The 24,344-nt window shown below is 39.3% G+C and overlaps 1 protein-coding gene across 4 annotated transcripts in view; it reads left to right on the forward strand.

Annotated features, from left to right (window-relative positions):
- Window positions 1–24,344, forward strand: part of LOC126457219 (endonuclease/exonuclease/phosphatase family domain-containing protein 1-like) — a 130,486-nt gene that overhangs the window by 100,219 nt on the left and 5,923 nt on the right. For all 4 annotated transcript variants that reach the window (XM_050093344.1, XM_050093342.1, XM_050093343.1 and 1 more), the window contains exons 10-12: window positions 4,469–4,600; window positions 10,816–10,969; window positions 15,308–15,442. In XM_050093344.1, the coding sequence (XP_049949301.1) occupies window positions 4,469–4,600; window positions 10,816–10,969; window positions 15,308–15,442 (421 nt within the window). The remainder of the gene's footprint in view (window positions 1–4,468; window positions 4,601–10,815; window positions 10,970–15,307; window positions 15,443–24,344) is intronic.

Here is a 24,344-nt window from a genome sequence, read left to right on the forward strand (position 1 = left end):
GGACATCACTTCCATTTTACCTTGTGATTTTCTATTTATTATTATGTACTGTAACCTTTCTGAGAGGAAGTCATGGATCTGCTCGCACAACTGAAATGATACATACCATAGCCATGCAATTTGATTAGATAACTCTTATGAGGAAATCTAAAAGTATGCAATCAATTTGACATCCCCTATCAACAGCACTCATTACTTCATGCAAATGAAGAGCTACTTGTGTTTCTCAGGAATGATATTTTCTGAATCTGTACTGACTGAGTCAATACTCTTTTAACTTTGAGGTAATTCATAGTGTTCAAACATAATATATGTTCCAGAATCCTACTGAAAATTGATATTAGTGATATGGGTCTGTAATTCAGTGGATTACTCCATTCTTGAGTTTTGGTGTGACCTGTGCAACTTTACAGTCTTTTGGTATGGATCTCTCACCAAGTGAGCGAATGTATATGTATATGTATGGGGCTATTGCATGAGAATACTTTGAAAGGAAGCTTACTAGTATGCTGTATGGACCAGAAGACAGGTCTTCATTAAGTGATTTAAGCTGCTTCACTACACCGAGGGTGCCTACTTCTAAATTAAACACCTTGGCAGTTGTTCTTGATTTGAATTCTGGAATATTTACTTCATCTTCTTTGGTGAAGGAATTTCTGAAAATTGAATTCAGTAACTCTGCTCTAGTGGAACTGCCATTGGTAATTTTGCAATTGGTATTGTGCTGTGAGAGTATTGATTGTGCCTTTCCACTGATGTACATTACCTAAGACCAGAATCTCTCTGGATTTTCTGTCAGATTTAGAGATACAGTTTCATTTTGGAATCCATTAAAAACATCCCACATTGAAATCTGTGCTGAGTTTCTTCATTGTGAAAGCTGTTAAAAACATCCCACATTGAAGTGCGGGCTGTGTTTCAAGCTTCAGTAAAATTTAGCCAGTCTTGGAGATTTTGTGTACCATGGGGAATCAGCACCATCTCTTATTAATTTTATTGGTATAAATCTCTCAATTGCCTCGGATACTATTTCTTTGAATTTAAGCCTTATCTCGTCTAAACTTACATAGTTATTTGGGAAGGAGTGGCAGCTGTTACGTAGGAAGGTGTGGAGCAAAATTTTATTTGCATTTTTAAATAGATATATTTTGTGTTTAATTTTGCTGAATTAGGATGTTGAGATGGTTAGCCTCACTACAATATCTTGCCCTTGCTAATCTCTACATCCATGTTGATGCCCCCTACTTGCTCAGCATAATTTGTTGCTAAGAGATCAAGTATGTTTTCACAACCATTTACACTTTGAGTAGGCACCTGAACTAATTACTCAAAATAATTTTCACAGGAAACATTTAGGACAATTTCTACCTAACACCAGCTTTGAATATGTATTTTCACTAACAAATTGAGGGTAGATTGAAGTCACCACCTACTATAATTGTACGAGTTCTTTGAACTGTTCATCAGCTGTATAATTTGATTTGGGGTATCAGTAAAAGGAATCAGTTATTAATTTATTCCGGTTGTCAAGTATAACTTCTACTCATACTATCACAGGAAATATCTGTTTCAATTTGCTACAAGTTAAACTACTTATAATAGCAACAAAGACTCCACCACCAACTGTTTGTAATCTATCCTTTTTAGAGATTGTTAGGACCTTTGTAAAAATTTTGACTGAACTTATTTATGGCTTCAACTAGCTTTTGGTACCTGTAACGATTAGTGCTTGCAGTCATGGTTCTTTCTCAACTGTTTCTGTGCCTACCCTCTTCCCGTGTTTGTTCTACACCCTTTGAACCTGAAGCCCTTTCTGCACTTTCCTGAGACCCTCTAACCTAAAAAACTGCTCATTCCATTCCTCACATCTCCTACTACCCTTGTAGTCATCTCCTGTGTGTAATGGACACCTGACCTATTCTGCAGAACCCAAAACCTCATCATCCTATGGTGCAAGTCAAGAATTCTACAATCTACATGGTTCGCAGAACCATCTGAGCCTCTGATTCACTCTCTCCTCGTGGCTCCGTACCAAAGGTGCACAGTCAGTCCTGTCAATAGCGCTACAGATGGTGAGCTTTGTCTTCATCTCACAAGCAAGACTGGCAAACTACCAATTCAGCTACCACCTAAAACCAGAGAGAATCTCTTCTGATCCAAAGTGACACACATTGTTTGTGCTGACATGAGCCAACACCTGCAGTTGGCTACACCCTGTGCTCTTTATGGCATCCAGAAGTACTTGTTCCTCATATGGAATCTCACATCCCAGTACGCACACAGAGTGTACATTGGATTTCTTCCCCACATCCCTAAGGGGCCCCTTATGTGCCAAACACTGGAGCTCCCAACTACTAGTAAAGTCATGCCATTTGAATGGCCAGATCTTGTCAAACCAAGAGGCTTCCTCTGAAACAGGGCCAGCAACTGCATCTGGCTCAGTGCCTTTGTCAGCCACATACAGACCCAAAACCTGTTCATCAACCCCTCAGGAAGTCTTTCACTGCTTCCCACACTTGAGAAACAACTTTCGTCTAGACCACAACTGAGGGGTTGTTCTCAATGTGTGCAGTACCCAGGACAGTCACAGTAGTGGATCAATCGGAGGACATGAGGGACAAACTGGACATGCCTTGCATCCCTACATCCAGCCTCCAACAGTGATGCCCTTTGGCAAAAGCCTCAAGTTGTGTAACCAAAGCCAGCACTGCTTGGAGCTGCAAGTTGAGGATCACCAGCTTAGTTCAGATATGAACCTAGCAATCACAGTATCTATCCATCCTAAAGTCAGAGGAACTGTAGAATAAACTGTGATTAAAACGTGGAACTTGCAAACAAAATGCTGTGCTCTGAAATGCTGCTAGTTGGGAGCTGTTGACCAACTAACAAGTTCTGCAGTTGTAAGTGTCATTTACATAAAAATAAATGCCTAATGCAAAACAAATGGGAGAAATGTATGGTACACAGTAGTTAAAGATGCCAAACTGTGGCTACCGGAAATACAAATACCCAAGAAATTTGAGATTTCAAACTGAAATGCACAAAGTAAATAATTCGCTTATTGTTGTTAAAAGCTTGTTACTACTCACAAACGAACTCTGTGCTCCAAAGACTGCTGCCTGGACGGGTGCTGCTGACCAACTTGTGAAAAGAAAAGTCAAGAGCAGGCCTGTATCCACCAGTGGATGGTGCTGCTGCTGCTGCTGTTGTTGCTGCTGTTAATGATTTACTGTGCTCCAAACAAGTTCAGTTAATCAGTTTAAATAACAGTTACTGTTTTTGCATATCTATAACAGAGAGCTTCATTAGAAATGCTTCCTATATTTTTTCTCAAGTGCTGGTTCTCGAGCAATTTTTATTTATTCTAGTCTGTTGTCGTATAGTGATACACTTTTGTGGTATTATGGTGATCTGGAAATAGTTTCTTTGAATTTTTCTCTCATCTTAGTTATGTCTTAAGATGACATTTTTCCATAAGTAGTCCCTAGGGAAAAAGTTGATTTTGTGGATAAACTAACACGTATAGTATAGTCCAGTACAGTAAAATTTACAAGACACAATTTTTTGAAGGCATTAATTATTCTCAGTGTGATTTCTTTCCCTTATTTTGGTGTTATAAATGCATTCAAGCTGTGACTGGCTTTTTCTGAGAAACTGATTCCATAGCAGAGTAATGAATGGAACTGAGCATGGTTTGCCTTCCTCATTCTTTGTGTACTTGTAAATTTTAATACTCTAAAATCGTAGCACACTCTTGAGTGTTTTTGACAAGTTGGTTATCAGTATAACCCTTTTCAGCCCATATTGAACCCATAGCCCAAAAGTTTTGTGACACCTACATATTCTTATTTTACCTTTCAATCGTACTAGGACAGATTTTTGGGTGAGTGGAGAAAATCTCACAGTTCACACATACTGCTTTTTGTTCTTTCTTTAACATTTTCAGTAACATTATTGTCAAAAAGTGATTGTTTTCATTGTTATATTTCAGTAACATTAGTTTGTTTGTGTTGACATCAAATTTTCTGCTGTTGACTGCACGCTTTATATTCTACATCCAGTCAGTTATGCATGAGTGTCATCAGCAAATGGCACAAATTTTTGGAGACCCATCTATCCAATTACATCAGAAACATTTACAGGGATAGGATCAAGCCCAGAGGAATGTCATACTTTGTTGGTGATTCATTGATGGGAAAATGTTTGCAATTGTATTCTGAATTTTTATGTTGTGATAACATTTCTGTGCAGTTTTCTAGATTTGAAAATAACAACCTGTAAATATATATTCCACACTTAATGAATTTTATCTCACATTAGTAATGCTTCCAACTGTATATTACCTATTAATACATTTTTTATCTAAACCATTTTCCAGGTGTGATATAGCTTCTTTATGTATTTGCTTTGTACTGAATTCCTTAGATATTTTTAATGTGATTTTAATATCATTTGCATTGTCTTCCAGGGTTCAGCTGGCCTTGGATTTATTTATGATTGCAGGAATGACCTGCAGATTCTGCAAGTAAAGGAAGTTGAACTAAGTGAAGCCTGTCCTAAGTTGGCACGCAGTATTGGAGTCCTGCTAATGAAATTCAAGGTTGTTATGAAATAAAATTTTCATTTTTATTTTCAGAGATGTTTAAATTTGTAAATAGATTACAATTTCAATATAGTTATTCGTTTGTTAACTTTGATACCTGTTATTGATAACTGTGTATGAGTTAATGATTCCTTTTGAAAGTGGAAGAGCGGATATGACCAAGTATATTTGGTCGTACAGGGTATAGATTTATGGGTATTGTGGCATATGAAGGAAACAATTTGCACATGATGGTGGTGAAATGCACAGATTGAGTAATTGATCATGACCTGTTGAAACCTACAAAAATTTTTGATTTTCTCCACATTTCTTGTGAGATAGTACAAAGCATTTTTCAAATTTTTTATCAATGGGTAGACAAATTTATGTAGCCAAAGTGATGAACTGTAATATTTCCTCTTGTTTCACTCAAGGTGAAAGGGATATCTGCTGCAGTTATACTTTCTTTTTCATCATTAGTTTTCTGAGACTGGTTTGACACAGCCCACCAGAACTTACTCTCCGTTACCAACCTCTTCATCTCAGGGTAGCATTTGCATGCAACCTGTAAGTTATTTTTTGAGTATATTCCAATCGTCTTCCCCTTGAAATTTTACCCTTTGCAACTCTCTCTAGTATCATGGAAGGTATTCTGAGATGTTTTAACACATGTCCTGTCATCCTCTCTTCCTCCTTGTCAGTGTTCTCCATATGTCTTACACCCATTTTACTCTGAGCACCTCATTCTTGAGCTTTCATATTTATTTTTCCCCTCTGGGTTTTTGTACACATTGTATATTACCATAATTCCCTATAGCTTAAAGCTGTTCTTCTGAGAATTTCGAACATTTTGCACCTTTTTATGTCGCTGAGCCCTTTCTGTAGGTTGACAAAGCCTATGCTGCCACTATCAAGCACTTTGTTAGGACTACCTCTCTGGTGGCTTTCTCTTTCCTAAAGCCAAACTAACTGTCATCTGACAGATCCTCAATTTTCATTTTACATTTTCTGTATATTGTTCTTGTCAGCAACTTGGATTCATGAGTTGATTCACACACTTACATGCCCTTGCTGTCTTAAGAATTTTGTGGATGATATTTTTCCAAAAGTCTGATGGTATATCTTTAATCCCGCAGATTCTACAAACTTGAATAGTCAGTTTGTTTCCATGTGACTCAATGATTTTAGAAATACCAAAAGCAATTCTTCACCTCTGTAGGGGCCTTAAGTGTACTCTTTCCACTAATCTGCTCTTTCCTCTGTTTTTAACAGTGAAGTTGCTCTTTCATTCATAATGTTGACACCTTTGCTTTTAATTTCACTAAAGGTGTTATTACTTTCCTACATGCAGGATCTATCCTTCCAATGACAATTCCTTTTTTAATTTCTTCACTTTTTCCTGTACAATTTTGCTTTAGCTTCCCTACACTTCATATTTATTTCATTCCTAAGTGACTTTTCTCCTGAGTGGTTTTATGCTTTTTTCTTTTGTCTGTCAACTGACATATTCATTCTGTTCTCAAGGCTTCTTTTCAGTTACCTTCCTTGTACATATATTTGTCTGTTCATCTTCTGTGATTGCCCTTTTTGTGAGAGATGTCCTTTCCTCTTTAACTGAACCATCTACTGCGTTGTTCATCATTGTCATATGTACAGTCGTAGAGTTGGGGCGTTGGGGCGTTTAGTAGGTAATGCAACACTTTTTTCTGAAAGCAGGTTGGTTTTATTCAGGATTACTATACACCATATTGTTCCCCACTCTTTTGGCAAGTAAAACCTATTTTTAATGTAATGTCTATTCAGTGTGATGGCCGTATGCCACCTTATTGGGAGGGCCTGTATGTGTGCATGGTACCAGTACTGGTCAACGTCAGAACTATTGTCTTGCAACATCAGTGACTTCTCATCATCTGTGTATTGCTTTCTGCAGAGTGCGTCCTTCAGTGAGCCGAACAATTAGAAATTAGAAGTTACAAGATCAGAGCTGTAGAGTGGGTGAGGAAGAACAGTTCAATGAAGTTTTATGAGGTCCTCTCAGGTGCACAAACTTGTGTGAGGCATTGCATTCTCATGGCAAAGTAGTAGTTCATTTGCATTTTTGTGGCAACAACATGCTAAGATCATTCCTTCAATTTCCTGATGGTAGAAGACTAAATTTCAGGGTTGATTGTTGCACCATGAGGGAGGACATCAAACAGAATAACCCCTTCTGAGCGCATTACTGGCTTAGGGTGCAACTTTGAACTTTTTCTTTGGAGGAGAGGCAGTTTGGTGCCACACACCATAGATTGCCGTTTCCATTCTGGTTCAAAATGATAAACTCAAGTTTCATCACCTGTGACGATGTACTACAAAAAATTGGCAAGATCAGCCTCACAACACGCAAGAAATTCTGCACAGATGGTCCTTGATTGTTCTTTGTAGTCTTCTGTTAGGCAGCAAGGAACCCAGGGGCACACACCTTTAAGTGCCGCAAATTTTGGATGAGTGTATCAGCACTACTAACAGAGACATACAGTTGTGGAGCGAGATGTTTAATCGTGATCTGTTAATCACATCAAATGAGGTGTCCACACATTCCAACATCACAAGAGTCACAACTGTGTGTGTCCAGCTGGCACATGGGAGACTGGATGGGTTTGCGCAGCATTGTTGTGATGATGACAGGTGCCTCACACAATGACTCATTGTGCTGTTTTTCACTTCCAAGTCTCCGTATACATTCTGCAAGTGCATATCTGTGATGCTCTGGTTTTCCACTAAAAGAAACGCAGACAAGTCTGCTTGGAACACACCCCCATTACAGACACCATTTTGAAGGCTATGTATAGTGCCACCACATATCGGAACTTCATGAAACTATAGGTGCTGAAGTGGGAATTCTCCAACATCTCCCAAAGAAAATACTGTATTATGTTACCTACCCTTTCATTCCTACTACCAAACCCTTATTCTGCTGTAACTCTGTCTTCTATTTCTTTCCCTATTACATCATTCCAATACCCCATTATTTTTAGAGTATCATCTTCCTTCCAGTGTCCACATACTTTCTGTCTCTTCGTTTTGTGCTTGTGACATAATTATGTATATCTGAACATATGTTGTTGACATAGATTTGCTTTTGATTCTGATCAGAATAATCATATTACTGAACTATTCACAATAATTTTCTGTCTGCCACATCATTCTATTCATGATGCTTCCTACTCTCGTTAAACCATTTTCTGCTGCTGTTGATATGGCCATATACTGATCTGACTAGAAATTCTTATCTTCTTTCCATTTCACTTCAAGGTCTCCAATATGTTCATACTGAGCTTTTGCGTTTCCCTATCCCCCTGTACACCATATTATTCTCCACTCTTTTGGCAACTAAACCTTATTTTTCAATGTAATGTCTACTCAGTGTGATGGCCTGTATGCGTGCATGGTGCCACTACTGGTCAACGTCGGAACTATCGTCTTACTGGATCAGTAACTTCATCATCATCTATGTATTGCTTTCTGCAGTGTGTCCCCTCCAGTTAGCCAAAGAGATAGAAATTAGAAGTTACAAGATCAGAGCTGTAGAGTGGATGAGGAAGAACAGTTCAGTGAAGTTTCTCCAATAGAGAGATTATCATGACACTTTCTTAATTACAGTCCATGCAGTCTGTGGCTTTGCAGGAGGGTCAGAGAAGGGGATAATATAATAATTACTATAATACAAGTATTGGTAAGGTAAGCTAATGCTGTATGGGGGGGGGACTTAATATATGGATTGTTGAATGTTAATAGAAAAGCTGTGTGAGGGAAGGCTATGGAAGGGGATAAGGAAAAAACTAGCATAAATTGAGAACGTATAAAGTTTTTGAAGTGATGTTTGTGGGTAATAGTAGTCTCCAAATGATCAAACTCGAGATTCTTGCTTTTATATTTCATAACATGCTCAACAAGATGATAAGTGTCGCCAACAGTGTGTGTTGATGGCCAACTGTGAAAGTGGCTGTATTGGAGTGTATTGGTGAACTTGATATGAGCCGAAGTGTCAATGTAGTGCATGCCAACCTAATGACGATGTGGGAAACAGAGAGACCTTGTAAATTTTGCAAGAGATGAGGTATTGAACTTCCTCAGTATATGAAGATATTCAAGCCACTGCAAGTCAGTCACTGAGAGTAGCTGTCACTGTGAATCAAATGTACATTTGTCTGTCCTGTGAATACTTTATTATTTTACTGGTGGTATTATTTACTACTACTACTACTGTCATTATTTTCTTCATAATTACAATAAAAATCACTTTTGTAATTACTGATCTTACTTTACCTCCTTTGCCTTGAACCTACCTTTTCTTTGACACATGCCCGGTTCTTCCCTTTTCTCTTTGACAATTTCTCACTGCTGGTGTTCTCTTGTTGTTCTATGGTTTTTTGCTATATTCTGAATAATCTACTTCTGATATCATCATCATCATCATCATCATCATCCTACCTGCCTCATGATGACTGGGTGTTTGTGTTGTCATCATTTCATCATAATTTATGGAAGTGGCGAGATAGGACTGAGCAAAGGTTGGGAATTTGTACGGGCACTGATAACCGCACAATTGAGCACCCCACAAACCAAACGTTGTCGTCATCATCATCATCATCACCATCATCTGAGATAGAAGAAGATAATCTACTTACAGTTGTTCAAAACAGCAAAAAATACAGCAGGACTGACAAACCGACAAATTAGTATACACATGTAAATCTTCCAGCAGTATTAATCCTTTATTTGAAGAGAAAGAAATACAGGAAATAAAATTTACAAATTTTGTAATGACTAAGTCACTCAAACCTCTGCATAAAAAGCACATTTTTCTCATCAGATGTTTCTTTCTACTTCTGTTGGCCAAAATGGTTTTTTTCTAGTGATTCAGATTTGTGAGTTACTGCCTCATATATATGATAATTCCAAATAGGTCCCTGTACTGTTCATAGTCTTTCAGCATGTGTATCTCTCTACCTTTCGGTGAACAAATGTCATATTTAGATTTCTTTATGGTACATTACGTATCATGTCTTCAATTTCTCTCTAGTTGTATTTAAAAATTAAGGACAAAAATGTATAAATGAAATTAATCCTCACCTACCTTTAGTTTGTGTTTCAGTCTGTGGCTGTTTGATATTTCTGAGTCAGTAGTTATTTAAAAATTCCGAGAAAAATCTGATAGTGTAGGGGAGGGGGATTTTGAATAGTTCTTGGCTTTGCACAAAAAGAATAGTGTCAGAGTTTTGACAGTACACATTTATTTAACATATTGCATCCCTACCTCTTCTTAAATCATTGATGCATATTTTCTAGTCCATTAAGTAAGAAAAAAATGTGATCCATAGTCAAATGAGCTCTCAGCAGCTTGTTTGACATGTTCATTGGTGTCTAAATGATGATGACCCATGAGATGTTTCTTCAGGTTAGGAAATAGATGGTGGTCCAGAGGGGCCACGTCAGTTAAATGAGAGAGATGGTCAATCAGCTGGAAACGTAAGGCCTTTAATTTGGCATCTACAACTAGGGACATTTACAAGGGCACATTGTCTCACCACAAAATCACCCCTTGGATGAATTTTCCATGGTGAACAGTTGAGGAGGCTGGTGTAATACTCTCCTGTTATACTAGAAAGCCGAGAAAGATGGCCCACCAGCAGAGAATAACATCTTCGTGTCAGGAAATGGGTGCCGTGACTTTTTTGATTGATTTCTGGATGTGGAACTTTCTGGTCACGGAGTCCCAGTTCCTTTGATTGTTCCTTTATTTCAAGATAATAAATGTGGAGCCAGGATTAATCCTAAGTCAGCAACCTAACCATAAGTTTCCAAAATTAGCTACCACAACTCTGGATGTCTCATCTGGGGCTTTCTTCCATTCACTGTTCAAACATTTTGGCACCGACTATGCGGAAAGTTTCCTTATATCTAGGATATTGTTGATAATGAAACCAACACACTCCCATGAGATGCCTAGCATTTTGGTGAAAACTTCATGATGTAACTCCACAGATGTGGAACTTCCTGACATTCACACAGTTACATAATGAGTGATTAAGCTTACATGTGGTGCCAAATTAATTTTTCAGTTCCAATTGGAAGGTGCTAAAGTCAGGGACTTTTGCACGCCTATGCTCCCTTATATTAAAGAACAATTTTACTATTTTTGAACTTTAATTTAAGAGCTAACAATGCATATCTTTCTCATACTGTTTCAGGTTACTGATACTGTAATATCATTACTTAATATGTATGTAAAAGACAGCAATGAAGATTCCTTCTCCAGTATAGAGCAGATGACACATGATAACTTCCAAGAAGATGAGTTACTAATAATATTAGGAGATTTCACTGGCCTTAAGAAAAACAAAGGTAACTAATTTTGTTGTGCTCACTGTATAGTGTTTGATAGACACACAAGCAGCCGTGCTGAAAAAGTTGCTGAGCTTTCTAATAACGTCATTCTGTGAAACAGGATGATGATGATGATGATGATGATGATGATGATGATGATGATGTTTTCAGTTGTATTACTGGTTTCCTGTTCTTTGATCTTATAAAGTGACATGTCCAATGCAAGCAAAGAAACAAGTATTCATGTCATGAGAGGGCTTTGTGGATGTATCACTTTTGTAGGTTTCAGTTCACCTTGGAACACCCAAAGAATTGACTGTTGCTTGATTTCAGACTCATATTTCAAAATTTTTTTTCTGCTGTTACAATTTTGTATACAGATTTTGCATTTCATCAGTTGAATTTTCATGCATTTCTTTCCAAAAATATCGAAACTAGCTTCTTTTTGAGCTTTGGTCAATTTGTGTGAAATCCATTGGGGAAGAGATTTTCACAGTTAAATGTTCATGCATAAACCAAAATCCAGGAGGCTGCATGCAGCCTTCAGTATGCCTAAATATGCCTCAGTCTCCTGGTAACTCACTTGCCATCCTCTTCAATCATGTTACGCATAGCATCAACATTTTTTGGAACAACAATCGATATTGATTGCCCTTCACAAAATTCATGATTGTTGCAAGCATGACCATGATGAAATTCTGCAGACTAATTGTGAAGAATCTTTTCTTTGGATGATTTATCATCCAACAAAACTTCATGTAAAATTTACAGTTCTTTCACAACACCAGTTCTTTAAATGCTCAGAATAAACACTGCTACTGTTTTAACAGTAACAAGTGACAAGCTTTAAAACAATAGTAAAGTTACATCTCAATGGTGCGATCTGCTAGTCATTTGTAATTACTTAAAAAAGTGATCCTCGTACTGTACAGAAGATCGACATGGAACAGAATGAATAAATAAATCTCCTGTTCCTATTTGTAATATGTTACATGTGGTTTAATGAAATCAGTGTGACAAATGTGTTCTTGAAACAATCACAAACACAAACAGTTTTATATTAATGGTCTGTTATATCCAGTGCTTTAGCAATTGAGAAAGTCATTTGAGATGGCCAGATAAAAACTGGATATTTATCCTGTTATTATTATTATTTGTTGCTGGGGGCTGTAAACCCAATGATAATCTTCTTGTGACTGTCAAGTATAAAATTATATTTAAAACAATTCATTTTTACCATCATACCACAACATTCAGGTAAGGTGACACACTGGGTCAGGGACGATGACAAACTATGACAGAGATTTATTTCAGCTACAAGTTGTATTTGTTTTATGGCTTTGCTAAGTTTTGATGATTTAAAAAATGTATCGCAATAAATATAGTGACTTCCCAAGTTAAGGAAATAAATTTGATTCTGTACCAACAATATTGGCCTGCTAGAAACTGTTTCATTACTCCACCTTTACTACTATTACACTATTGGCCATTAAAATTGCTACACCAAGAAGAAATGCAGATGATAAACCGGTATTCATTGGAAGAATATATTATACTAGAACTGACATGTGATTACATTTTCACGCAATTTGGGTGCGTAGATCCTGAGAAATCAGTACCCAGAACAACCACCTCTGGCCGTAATAATAGCCTTGATACACCTGGGCATTGAGTCAAACAGAGCCTGGATGGCGTGTACAGGTACAGCTGCCCATGCAGCTTCAACACGATACCATAGTTCATCAAGAGTAGTGACTAGCGTATTGTGATGTGCCAGTTGCTCGGCCACCATTGACCGGACATTTTCAATTGGTGAGAGATCTGGAGAATGTGCTGGCCAGGGCAACAGTCGAATATTTTCTGTATCAAGGAAGGCCTATACAGGACTTGCAACACGCGGTCGTGCATTATCCTGCTGAAATGTAGGGTTTTGCAGGGATCGAATGAAGGGTAGAGCCACAGCTCGTAACACATCTGAAATGTAACATCCACTGTTCAAAGTGCCATCAATGCGAACAAGAGGTGACTGAGACGTGTAACCAATGGCACCCCATACCATCATGCCTGGTGATAAGCCAGTATGGCAATGACGAATACACTCTTCCAATGTGCGTTCACCGCGATGTCGCCAAACATGGATGCGACCATCATGATGCCGTAAACAGAACCTGGATTCATCCGAAAAAATGACGTTTTGCCATGTGTGTACCCAGGTTCGTCATTGAGTACACCATCACAGGCGCTCCTGTCTGTGATGAAGCATCAAGGGTAACTGCAGCCATGGTCCCTGAGCTGATAGTCCATGCTCCTGCAAACGTCATCGAACTGTTCATGCAGATGGTTGTTGTCTTGCAAACGTCCCCATCTGTGTTGACTCAGGGATCGAGACGTGGCTGCACGATCCATTACAGCCATGTGGTTAAGATGCCTGTCATCTCGGCTGCTAGTGATACGAGGCCATTGGGATTCAGCACAGCATTCTGTATTACCCTCCTGAACCCACCGATTCCATATTCTGCTAACAGTCATTGGATCTCGACCAACGCGAGCAGCAGTGTCGCAGTACGATAAACCGCAATCGCGATAGGCTACAATCTGACCTTTATCAAAGTCGGAAACATGATGGTACGAATTTCTCCTCCTTACACGAGGCATCACAACAACGTTTCACCAGGCAACGACGGTCAACTGCTGTTTGTGCGTGAGAAATCGGTTGGAAACATTCCTCATGTCAGCAAGTTGTAGGTGTCGCCATCGGTGCCAACGCTGTGTGAATGCTCTGAAAAGCTAATCATTTGCATATCATAGCATCATCTTCCTGTCGATTAAATTTTGCGACTGTAGCATGTCATCTTCATGGTGTAGCAATTTTAATGGCCAGTAGTGTAAATTACTGCCATTCAAAACACACTCAACAGCCAATCAAAAAATCATAACTACATTTCCATGGATGGCGTTTGACTTGAATTTCACTCTGGTTAGTGAACACGGTATTGCTTGCACATGATATGTGGGAACCATAATTCAGATTTCCTTTTTTCACCATAAATAATGTAGTGTTTTTGGTCCATACCATCATCTGTGCCAGCAAATGGCACATTGCTCTCTTCTTTTTAAAAGAAATTACTAGTTTAGGGCCTTTAGTATCGGTGATTTCATCTGACACTGTTTTGAGTTTCTCTTCTTGTTCAGTTCCTTTCATTTTTTATTAAGAAGCATTTTAATCACTAGTGTGTTATAGTGAGATATATAGATGGAAATTTCTTATTAGGTTTCCTAAATTTATATTTTTTACAGTCAGAAGTTGCAGAAAAAACACAATTACTTCATATGGTAAAAAAACTGTCAATTTTGCAGCTCTGTCAGATAGAAGCATGTCCAAGAGTGGCTGAATTGAATCAGTTGTTGATGTTTAAATAGCAGTTTCACCTTCTTGACAAGGTATCTCAGCCTTGACAAGGCACAAATCATTCTTGGTGAAAATACTGTTCTCTAATGGCATGATTGTCATAGCTCAGTAGTTATTAATTGCTAATCTCCCATGACTCCCACACCCAAACCTGCACCCAGTGGGGTCACTTTTCTCTTCTCTTTCATTTTTTATTAAGAAGCAAGACCTACCACTCATCACTTTCCTTATCCCTCCCTCCTTAGGATTTAGTGAGTGAAAGTGTGTGTGTGTGTGTGTGTGTGTGTGTGTGTGTGTGTGTGTGTGTGTGAGAGAGAGAGAGAGAGAGAGAGAGAGAGAGAGAGAGAGAGAGAGAGAGAGAGAGAGAGAGAGAGAGAGATATTAAAAAAAAAGATAGTTTGCTTGAAAGGCTATTGTAAGTTTTTGAACTGTCAGTAAGCCAGCTGTGGGTATCTCACTGTATTTTCTCATTTTGATTTTTTATTTCATTTTATGACAATTTTGTGACACTGATGCCTTAAATGTGTCACGGGAGTCATAAATAAATAAAACAGTCAGATCATAAACATCTTTGTTGTCTCATGAATGGAACCTAAATTTCAGGAATACATGCGAGATTCCTTTCATGAAACCTTACATTATGAAACAAAATATATTGGCTACCATGTCAGACTATGATAAAAAAAATTGTTAAAATATTTATGAAGATATTTAACTCGCCTGGAAGTAAATTGAATTACGTAAGTTCTTAGTGTCTTAGTTCATAGTGTTTAACTAGAACTTGTAGATTACTAATTCAGATCTGAAACGTAATAATTCATCCCATATTTTTACTGCCATAAAAATTCTGTAGTACATAAGAAGTTTGAGTCACCAAGACATGTTACGTTACAAAAAAAGATTGTTTTGTTATGTGATTTAATTGGATTTCTTTATTCTCTCCACAGAGATGGATGATAGTCTGAAAGTACATTATAGGACGATAATTCCTACCACAATTTCTACAAATGCTAATGAGAATCCAGTGGTAAAATATGCAGATAACGTCCTTCTTAACAAAAATGCACAATCACTGTTTACAGGTAATGGTCTTTCCCTTCTCCGTGCTTACTCATTCATCTTTTAGACTAATGATGTCCCCATTTTTTGGGAACTAAGTGAAAATTATTTCATAAAAGTTCCAGTTTTGATCAAAATAGTTAGTGTTCCAAAAAATAAGGGTGAAGGAAAACTGCGAATTTTTTGCAATAAGAAATAAGTACTGGCCCCTAGCCTGCTGCAGGTATTTTTTCATTTGACACAATTTCATTGGTTGGAATATCAGTTTTTTATGCATATTTAATCAATTAGCTTATCAGTTGCATCATGAAGCTAAATGCTTCCAACTCCAGGCCATCAAACTTAAGGAAAATCTAAGGTATTTATTAATACTGGATCTTTGAGCCTCCATATTAATAGCAAGTTACATGTGGTAGTCAGTATTGTGGTGTCAGTATGATAGTTACTCCCAGAAATCTACTGCTTTTTGGTTTCGTGAGAATTTTATGCTTGTTCTAAAAGTCTGAGGTATTGTATCATCTCTGATCAGTTGCTTTTTGCTTGTAATTTACATGTTAACAAACAGATATAAGAAAAACAAATTGGTGATTGGATCTACTGTAGAAACCATTAAAAAAATGAGCTATTGGAAGAGGAGGATAAAAAAGACATGGTCTACACTTTTAACAGGAAGGGGAAAGATTGGTATCTGAAGTGACAGCAAGAAGTGTAGGGGGAGGGTGTACTGTTACAAGCAATGGAATTCTTGATATTACATATGTGAGATGTAAGCCTTTTTGTCTAAGTATTTCATTTGTACAAACTGATTTAAAAATGGTCCAGATGAATGAAGTGTCACACTAAAAGAAACAAGTGTGAATGAGCCTACTGATATTCATCAGAATGTTAGAGGACTAAAAAACAAAGTTAATGAACTACTTATCTGTTTACGTGATCTAGAATGTCTTAAGGAAGTTGATGCATTAGGTCTGTCTAACAGCCAAATAAATATAGAAATATTTTGTGTTAAACATAAAAATTAGTAGTTGTCATGTAATTTAAAAATAATACTGAGCTCAAATCTATTCAGTAATTTCCTTGTGAACTGCTGTTAATGGAAAGGCCATGTATAATTGCTACAGTATATAGAGTCCCAGTGGGACAATTCAAATGTCCATTGGAATATTTGAATCAATATTACTCCACTCAGAAAAAAATAGGCTGTGGAGAGCTTAAAAGCAATTAAGTTTGAAAATGTTACATAAGGCCTATAATCTCAGTTATATTTTTAATTTCCCCAGCAGAATTACATAGCAGAACTACTACTGGAGCACAAGAAAAGGTGAATAGGCTCCTGTTGAATTAAAATACTTTGACAGAAAAGTTGTTCACCGGCTGCCTTATTCTGCCTTCCTGAGCACCTTTAAAAATTTTCCCAAAACTTTTTTCATGAAAGCATATCCCTGCTCATTTCAACATGCAACTCACCTCTCACTCCCACAAGCTCCCCTAACTGTAACTCACTCACACCCATTAGTCCATTGCTGTAAGCCACTCATACCCATCCACTCTCACTTGCTTATTCTCACTCACTTACTCAGCCCAACTCTTTGTCATCATCTCTTTGTGTCTCTACTATCTCCTGTGTCTCAATCACAGTCTCCTTCATTTTGTACTACTACTACTACTACTACTACTACTACTGTCTCCTCTCATTGTCACTGTCTCCCTGTTGCTCTCTCCTAATGTTGCTTTCTCATTCATCCCTTCCCACTGCTGCTTTCTGTTCTCACTGTCATTATCTCCCTCTTCCTTGTTATCATTGTCACAGACTCTGTCTCTCATTATCACCGGCTCTAACCCACTTCCACTTTCTCCTTCTCTTTATTCCTCTCCACCTGGTACTGTCTCCCTCACTCTTTTCCTAGCACTGTTTTGTCTTTGTCACCTATGTTCCACTGCTAATGCATGCCTCCTTTGCTCGTTCTATACAACCACCGTCTGCTACCTTCCAGTATTTATTACTTTTATGTCTCCTTACCACTGCCAATGTCTCCTCCTCTCTCAGCATAAAAAAGTGGGAATATGTTCATATGCCAAAATTTTTGGAAAATTTTTTAAAGGTGCTGAGGAAGGCAGAATGAGGCATCTGGTAACCCACTTTTTAGTCAAAGTATGTTAAACAGGAGGAAGTCACCATTTTTTATGCTCTGATAGGATCATTTTTCCGCTGGCTCCCTTCTTTTCTCTGCTGGAGCAGGGCATATCACTCATATGAAAAGAACTTTATGGCTCACAAATTGATGGTAGTTTCCTTACATGAAATTAAAACACCAAACTAATTGTACTCTTCAGATTGGATTTTATGTGCACAAAAATTTTTCATGTGGTGCACATGGGGGTTTCCAGAACCCTTGTGATGATAATGGAGATACTTCACAGCATATTTCTCCGTGCTACATATTGGTTTTTGTTTCACACCGAATTTTTACCTGTTGTGTTTTACGTGCACAAATAGGGTAACTGTAAACCTCTATATCTCAGAAACAGATAAGGATGTAAAGAAAAATTTTCAGGCTGTTAGAGATCAAGACCTTAGGAATCGGTCATAAAAGTTACAGCCATTTGTTGTGAATAACTGTCTTGAAATCTGCAGCTCAGTTTTGGTACCCAAAAACTATGTTTTTGGGGTGTATCTTGGTAATGGATAAAGATTTTTAAATTGGAAAGATGGCATTTCTAGATAAATGCCTAGAGAATTTACCATTGAAATTTTAGCAATACCCTGTGCTTAATTATTTAGATATGAGCTGCTGACAGTGAAAAAAATTGTGTAAAAACACTACTTTGGGTTTTCTCAGGAACTACCCATAAACTAAGTGGGCCTCCATAAGTCCCTTAAGGCACACTGTATGCCACATAAAATGCAAAAAGAACCAACCGATTTGCTCCATTTGCCTAAGCAGGAGGAAGTGTATAATACTCATACTTCGACCCTGTACTGTAGGATAGTTACAGTAAGACGGCCCTTGTGTTGGATGTACCCATGATCCCTAGCTCAAGAGCTGTCCAGAACACTTGACACTGCCTTTCTCTCACTAACAGAACATGAGGTATGAGCCCCGGAGAAATCCCATTTTTAGAGTAATTAATGGATGGACATCAGAAAATTTCAAGGTAGCTTTACAGAAAGATAATGGGAGGGATGTTTATAATGTGACAGTTGTAAATTCTGAATTTGATGCATTTATAGAAGGGTTTGTATTGACCTTCAACAGCTGCTTTCCCAAGAAAACAATAACATATGCCACCACTGACATGTTTTTAGAACAAAAATGTAGGAGAGTGAGAGGTTGAAAGACTTTCGAAAGAGGGGCCTGCAGGAATCTGTTTGTTGCACATGTTGCGTTGCTTTTATAGTTCTGTTTTTGATCCTGATGATGACAGAGCTAGCAGTTATGTTACCGCAGAATATAATCTCGTACTGTGGAAAGCTGTGGTGCTGATCAAAGTATACAATTCGAACAGTGTGAAAGCTTGCTTTGTGTGAAATTGTGTGTGTCTACCATTTAAAATCATGTTTAAGCCACATGCCTAAAAATTGGTTTCCAGTGAATGTGTAATTTTGCTGGATTTTGTCACAGAGGTGTTGAAGACTTCCCCATCAGAACTTATTATCATGCTGATTAGTCACCCTGTTTGATTACTAATACTGCAGTCGCACAGAGTCACTGTTCAGATAGTTTTAGCAGTTAGCTTAGTTTGTTGCAATTAAAGTTAAATTATCCTAATGATGCTATTACTGATTTTTACAAGTGCTTGCATTACCGTTATGTGGCACTGCTGCCTGTTGACCTCTCAGCATGATGTGCAAACAAAAGTATCTCCACATGTAAATTTCCAGCCACATACGTCTCTATCTGTTAGAATGATCACCATGTCTGTTGGTTTCATAACCATTGTGACACAGCTTATTGTTGCCCTATATGACATGAGACACAGATGAGGAAATTACACCGTTTATAATAAATCACTGATTCGTACACTGCTGTAACTGCTGTAAAACACACAACTTCTGTGGTGAGTGCTTTGACCACTTTTTGCCAAAATAAAGCAGTTTTCCTTTTTTGCAGGCCACATCTCCAACACTACAGTGGCATTCATTGCTGAGCTCACACACAAATCTCATTAATAATTATACCACACTCCACCCTATCCAGAGAGTCAGCTATTGATATAGTGTCAGGGTGGGCAACAGTAACACACTATGCTTACATACCAATTCTCAAAGACAATTGAAAAACAAGAAAATATAGTCCTTCCAGTGGTGGGGATGGAGGGGTCAGATACCTGGTCCCATGAAAGTAGATGTAGTTGGTAAATGACCACAATGCCATACCATATAAATTAAGCAAGAGATACAGAAAGACATGAAAATACAATCCATGTTAGTAGAATTCGCATACATATGTGAGTATACCTGCAGTGCAGCCTGTCACAAGAAATATAATTACAATTTTAATCATTTTGATATCAATAAGACAAGGAAAGCAAGCAAAATTCATTAAAGGCTAACAAATTTCCCTACAGTATAATTTGTATGAGAGAAAGAATGAAAATTTTTCAAAGGAAATACACAACAAAAATAATATTAAGTCCCTGAAAATGAAAGTACAATTAACTGCTCACTACACAAAATGCATCCACATTACATATCACTGATAGTAACAAGAAAACTATGCACTTACATAGCTGCTCTTGGCTGTTCCACACAAGCAAAATTTATTCTACTCACAGCTCTGCACCATCAGGGATTAACATTGATAAGTGGGGAAGGGCTGGTTTCTCGTGGCACCACCTCGGTTACAGGTACAGACATGGCAATCACTGGCACAGCATTCAATGTTCCCAATGTCCACCCATCAGGTTAGCATCTCTGCATTGCAGTAAACCACCCTTGGTATAATAGATAGAACACTAAATATCACTATTTCGACTGTCTCTCATCCTGCCCCAAAAGGAGAAATATCCTCCCTACTATCTCCCCCACCCCTCTCACGACCCACCCATGCACCCACGCACCCACCCTGTGCACTATCCTTGTCTGTCACTACTACACCCCTGCTCCCCACCCCTTGCCTCATATTCCTGCAATAGACCCATATACAAGGCCTGTCTCATACATCCTCCCACTATCACTTATTCCAGTTGTGTCACTGGCATCTCCTACCCCGTCAAAGACTGGGCCACCTGTGAAAGTAGCCATGTGATCTACACACATCACAAAAAGTTTTGCATCACCTCAGTTCTGAGAGTTCCGGAAACTGTAAAGAAAATTGGAATAGATATCGACATAAACATCATTTTTGCCCTTTTTATTGCTCATGAAAACCACACATTTCATATTGTACCACCATATAGCGACACCTTCAGAGATGGTGGTCCAGATTGCTGTACACACTGGTACCTCTAACACCAAGTAGCACGTCCTCTTGCATTGATGCATGCCCGTATTTGTCGTGGCATACTATCCACAAGTTCATCAAGACACTGTTGGTCCAGATTGTCCCACTCCTCAATGGCGATTTAGCGTAGATCCCTCAGTGCAGTTGGTGGGTCACACCGTCCATAAACAGCCCTTTTCAATCTATCCCAGGCATGTTCAATAGGGTTCATGTCTGGAGAACAGGCTAGCCACTCTAGTCAAGGCGATGTCGTTATCCTGAAGGAAGTCATTCACAAGATGTGCATGATGAGGGCGCGAATTGTCATCCACGAAAACGAATGCCTTGCCAATATGCTGCCAACATGGTTACCCTATCAGTCAGAGGATGGCATTCACGTATCATACAGCAATTATGGCACCTTCCATGACCACCAGTGGCGTAGGTCGGCCCCAAATAATGCCACTCCAAAACAGTAGGGAACCTCCACCTTGCTGCACTCGGTGGACAGTGTGTCTAAGGCGTTCACCTTGACCGGGTTGCCTCCAAACACGTCTCTGACGATTGTCTGGTTGAAGGCAAATGCGACACCATCAGTGAAGAGAACGTGATGTCAGTCCTGAGCGGTCCATTTGGCACGTTGTTGGGCCCATCTGTACCACACTGCATGGTGTCGTGGTTGCAAAGATGGACCTTGCCATGGACGTCGGGAGTTAAGTTGTGCATCATGCAGCCTATTGCGCATAGTTTGAGTTGTAACATAACGTCCTGTGGCTGCATGAAAGGCATTATTTAACATGGTGGCATTGCTGTCAGGGTTCCTCTGAGCCATAATTCTTAGGTAGCGGTCATCCACTGCAGTAGTAGCTCTTGGGTGGCCTGAGCGAGGCATGTCATTGACTGTTCCTGTCTCTCTGCATCTCCTCCATGTCTGATCAACATTGCTTTGGTTCACTCTGAGATGCCTGGACACTTCCCTTGTTGAGAGCCCTTCCTGGCACAAAGTAACAATGTGGACGCGATCAAACTGCGGTATTGACCATCTAGACATGGTTGAACTATAGACAACACGAGCCGTGTACCTCCTTGCAGGTGGAATGACTGGAGCTGATTGGCTGTTGGACCCCCTCCATCTAATAGGCACTGCTCATGCATGGTTGTTTACATATTTAGGCCTGTTTAGTGACGTCTCTGAACAGTCAAAGGGACTGTGTCTGTGATACAATATTCACAGTCAACGTATATCTTCAGGAGTTCTGGGAACCAGGATGATGCAAAAAATTTTTTGATGTGTGTGTAAACTTGGCTGCAACTACTATCCTGCAGTGTATTTGGGCATGGCAAGTAACAAGCTGTCTGCATGAATGGCCACTGCCAAAATATGGCCAAGAGATAGCTGGAGCACCCAGTTGTTGAACATGTCGCTGAACATGGTGTGCCTTGTTTTAGTGACTGCTTCACAGCCTGTGTCATCTGGATTCTTCCCACCAACATCAGCTCAGTTTTTTCGAATTGTGCAGATGGGAACTCTCTCTACAACACATTCTTCATTCCTGTAACCCCTCTGGCCGCATTCACCAGTGCCCATCCTTCTCCCACATGTGTCTTCCCCTGCTCCCACTCCAGTACACACACACACACACACACACACACACACACACACACTATCCCTCAGTGCACCTACAAAGGATTACCTCCTCTCTACTTCTCTGCAGCCCCCCCCCCCCCCATTTCCCAGCACAGTCTCCCAATGCTGCACCTAACTGCCCTACCCTGTCCCTGCACATGCAGACAGGCAGTACCTGCACCTTCCCTCCCTATAACTTGCCGTCCATCCCCATTCCCAACCGAGCGAGGTGGCGCAGTGGTTAGCACACTGGACTCGCATTCGGGAGGATGACGGTTCAATCCCGTCTCCGGCCATCCCGATTTAGGTTTTCTGTGATTTCCCTAAATCGCTTCAGGCAAATGCCGGGATGGTTCCTTTGAAAGGGCACGGCTGACTTCCTTCCCCATCCTTCCCTCATCCGAGCTTGCGCTCCGTCTCTAATGACCTCGTTGTCGACGGGACGTTAAACACTAATCTCCTCCTCCTCCTCCTCCTCCTCCTCCTCCCCCCCATTCCCAACCAACACCTCTTCCACACTTCAACTACAGACCACAGCTGGATTGCAGCGAACATCAGAAGCAGTCGCAGTCAGTCTTAGTGCCCCTTGGCAGTGGCCGTGTGTGTGTGTGGGGGGGGTTTGTCATTGTTGTTGCTGTTTGCATGTGTGAGAGATCTACTTCTGAAGGCATTCTCCTGAAAGGTGAAAATATTTCTAGTGTGCAGTTGCATTGTGCATATCTGCAACTCACTGTCTCCTCTATGTGGTGAGTAGCAATCTGTCCTGACCATATTGCCACATTGTTGTTGTTCCATCCTGTAAATGAGTGTTCTTCGATAGCTATGGCTTCTTCTAAGTTGTTGTATTTTGTTCTGGTATTACGAGGTGGTTTTAAAAGTTCTCAGAATCACCATGAGAAGTCAGCAGTAGCGCAACGAGTTGTTCATATTATATTGCTTGGACTGTTGACTGTAAACATGTGCCATGTCAGTGCTCTTGTGGAGAGAGCTGTGGCTGTGGCATGGCTCTGTTGTTCTTATTCCCATGTAGTGATTTGCGAAGATGGAAAAAATCGAGATTTGAGCAGTGATTAAGTACTTCATAAGGAAAGGTATGAAAGCTAAGGACATTCATGCCGATTTCCAGAATACATTGGGGGACTTTGCTTCCTCGTATTCAACTGTTAACAAGTGGACAAATGAATTTAAATTTGGTTGGGAGAACTTAGACGATGATCTGTGTAGTGGTCAGCAGAGATGTATCAATACTCCAGAAAGCATTGCAAAAGGGCACAAAATGGTCATGGAGGATCGCCGATTGAAAGTGTGTGAAATTGTACATGCTTGCCAGATGTCATCTGAAAGGGTATATCATATTTTAACTGATGAATTAGAAATGAAAAACTTATCTGCAAGATGGGTGAGGCGACTTGCAACGCACACCCACACACGTGCCATCGCCATGGCAAAATTACATGAACTAAGGTATGAATTGTTGCCACGCCCACCTTATTCAGCTGATATGGCTCTGTCAGACTTCCATCTCTTCCTAAAACTGAAAATTTTTCGTGGTGGACGGAGATTGACTTGAAACGAAGAACTGAGAGCCGGAATTGACAACTATTTTGCAGGCCTGGAGGAAACTCATTTTTGTAATGGATTCAAAGCAATGGAACATCATTGGACCAACTGCATTAATCTACAAAGAGACTACATTGAAAAATAAAAAGAGCTTCAGTGATGTAAGTACTTTTTTTCTATTCTGTTCCGAGAACTTCTCAAACCACCCTCGTAGTTGTTTCAACTGTAACTATATTTATTCTGCAGCTCTGTCATTCAGACAAACTTATTGCAAAAAATGCTTAATGAACATATTGGAAATCACTGGCTTAGAAT

This window comes from Schistocerca serialis, chromosome 2, assembly GCF_023864345.2.
Source record: "Schistocerca serialis cubense isolate TAMUIC-IGC-003099 chromosome 2, iqSchSeri2.2, whole genome shotgun sequence".
In the NCBI taxonomy this organism is placed as follows: Eukaryota; Metazoa; Arthropoda; class Insecta; order Orthoptera; family Acrididae; genus Schistocerca; species Schistocerca serialis.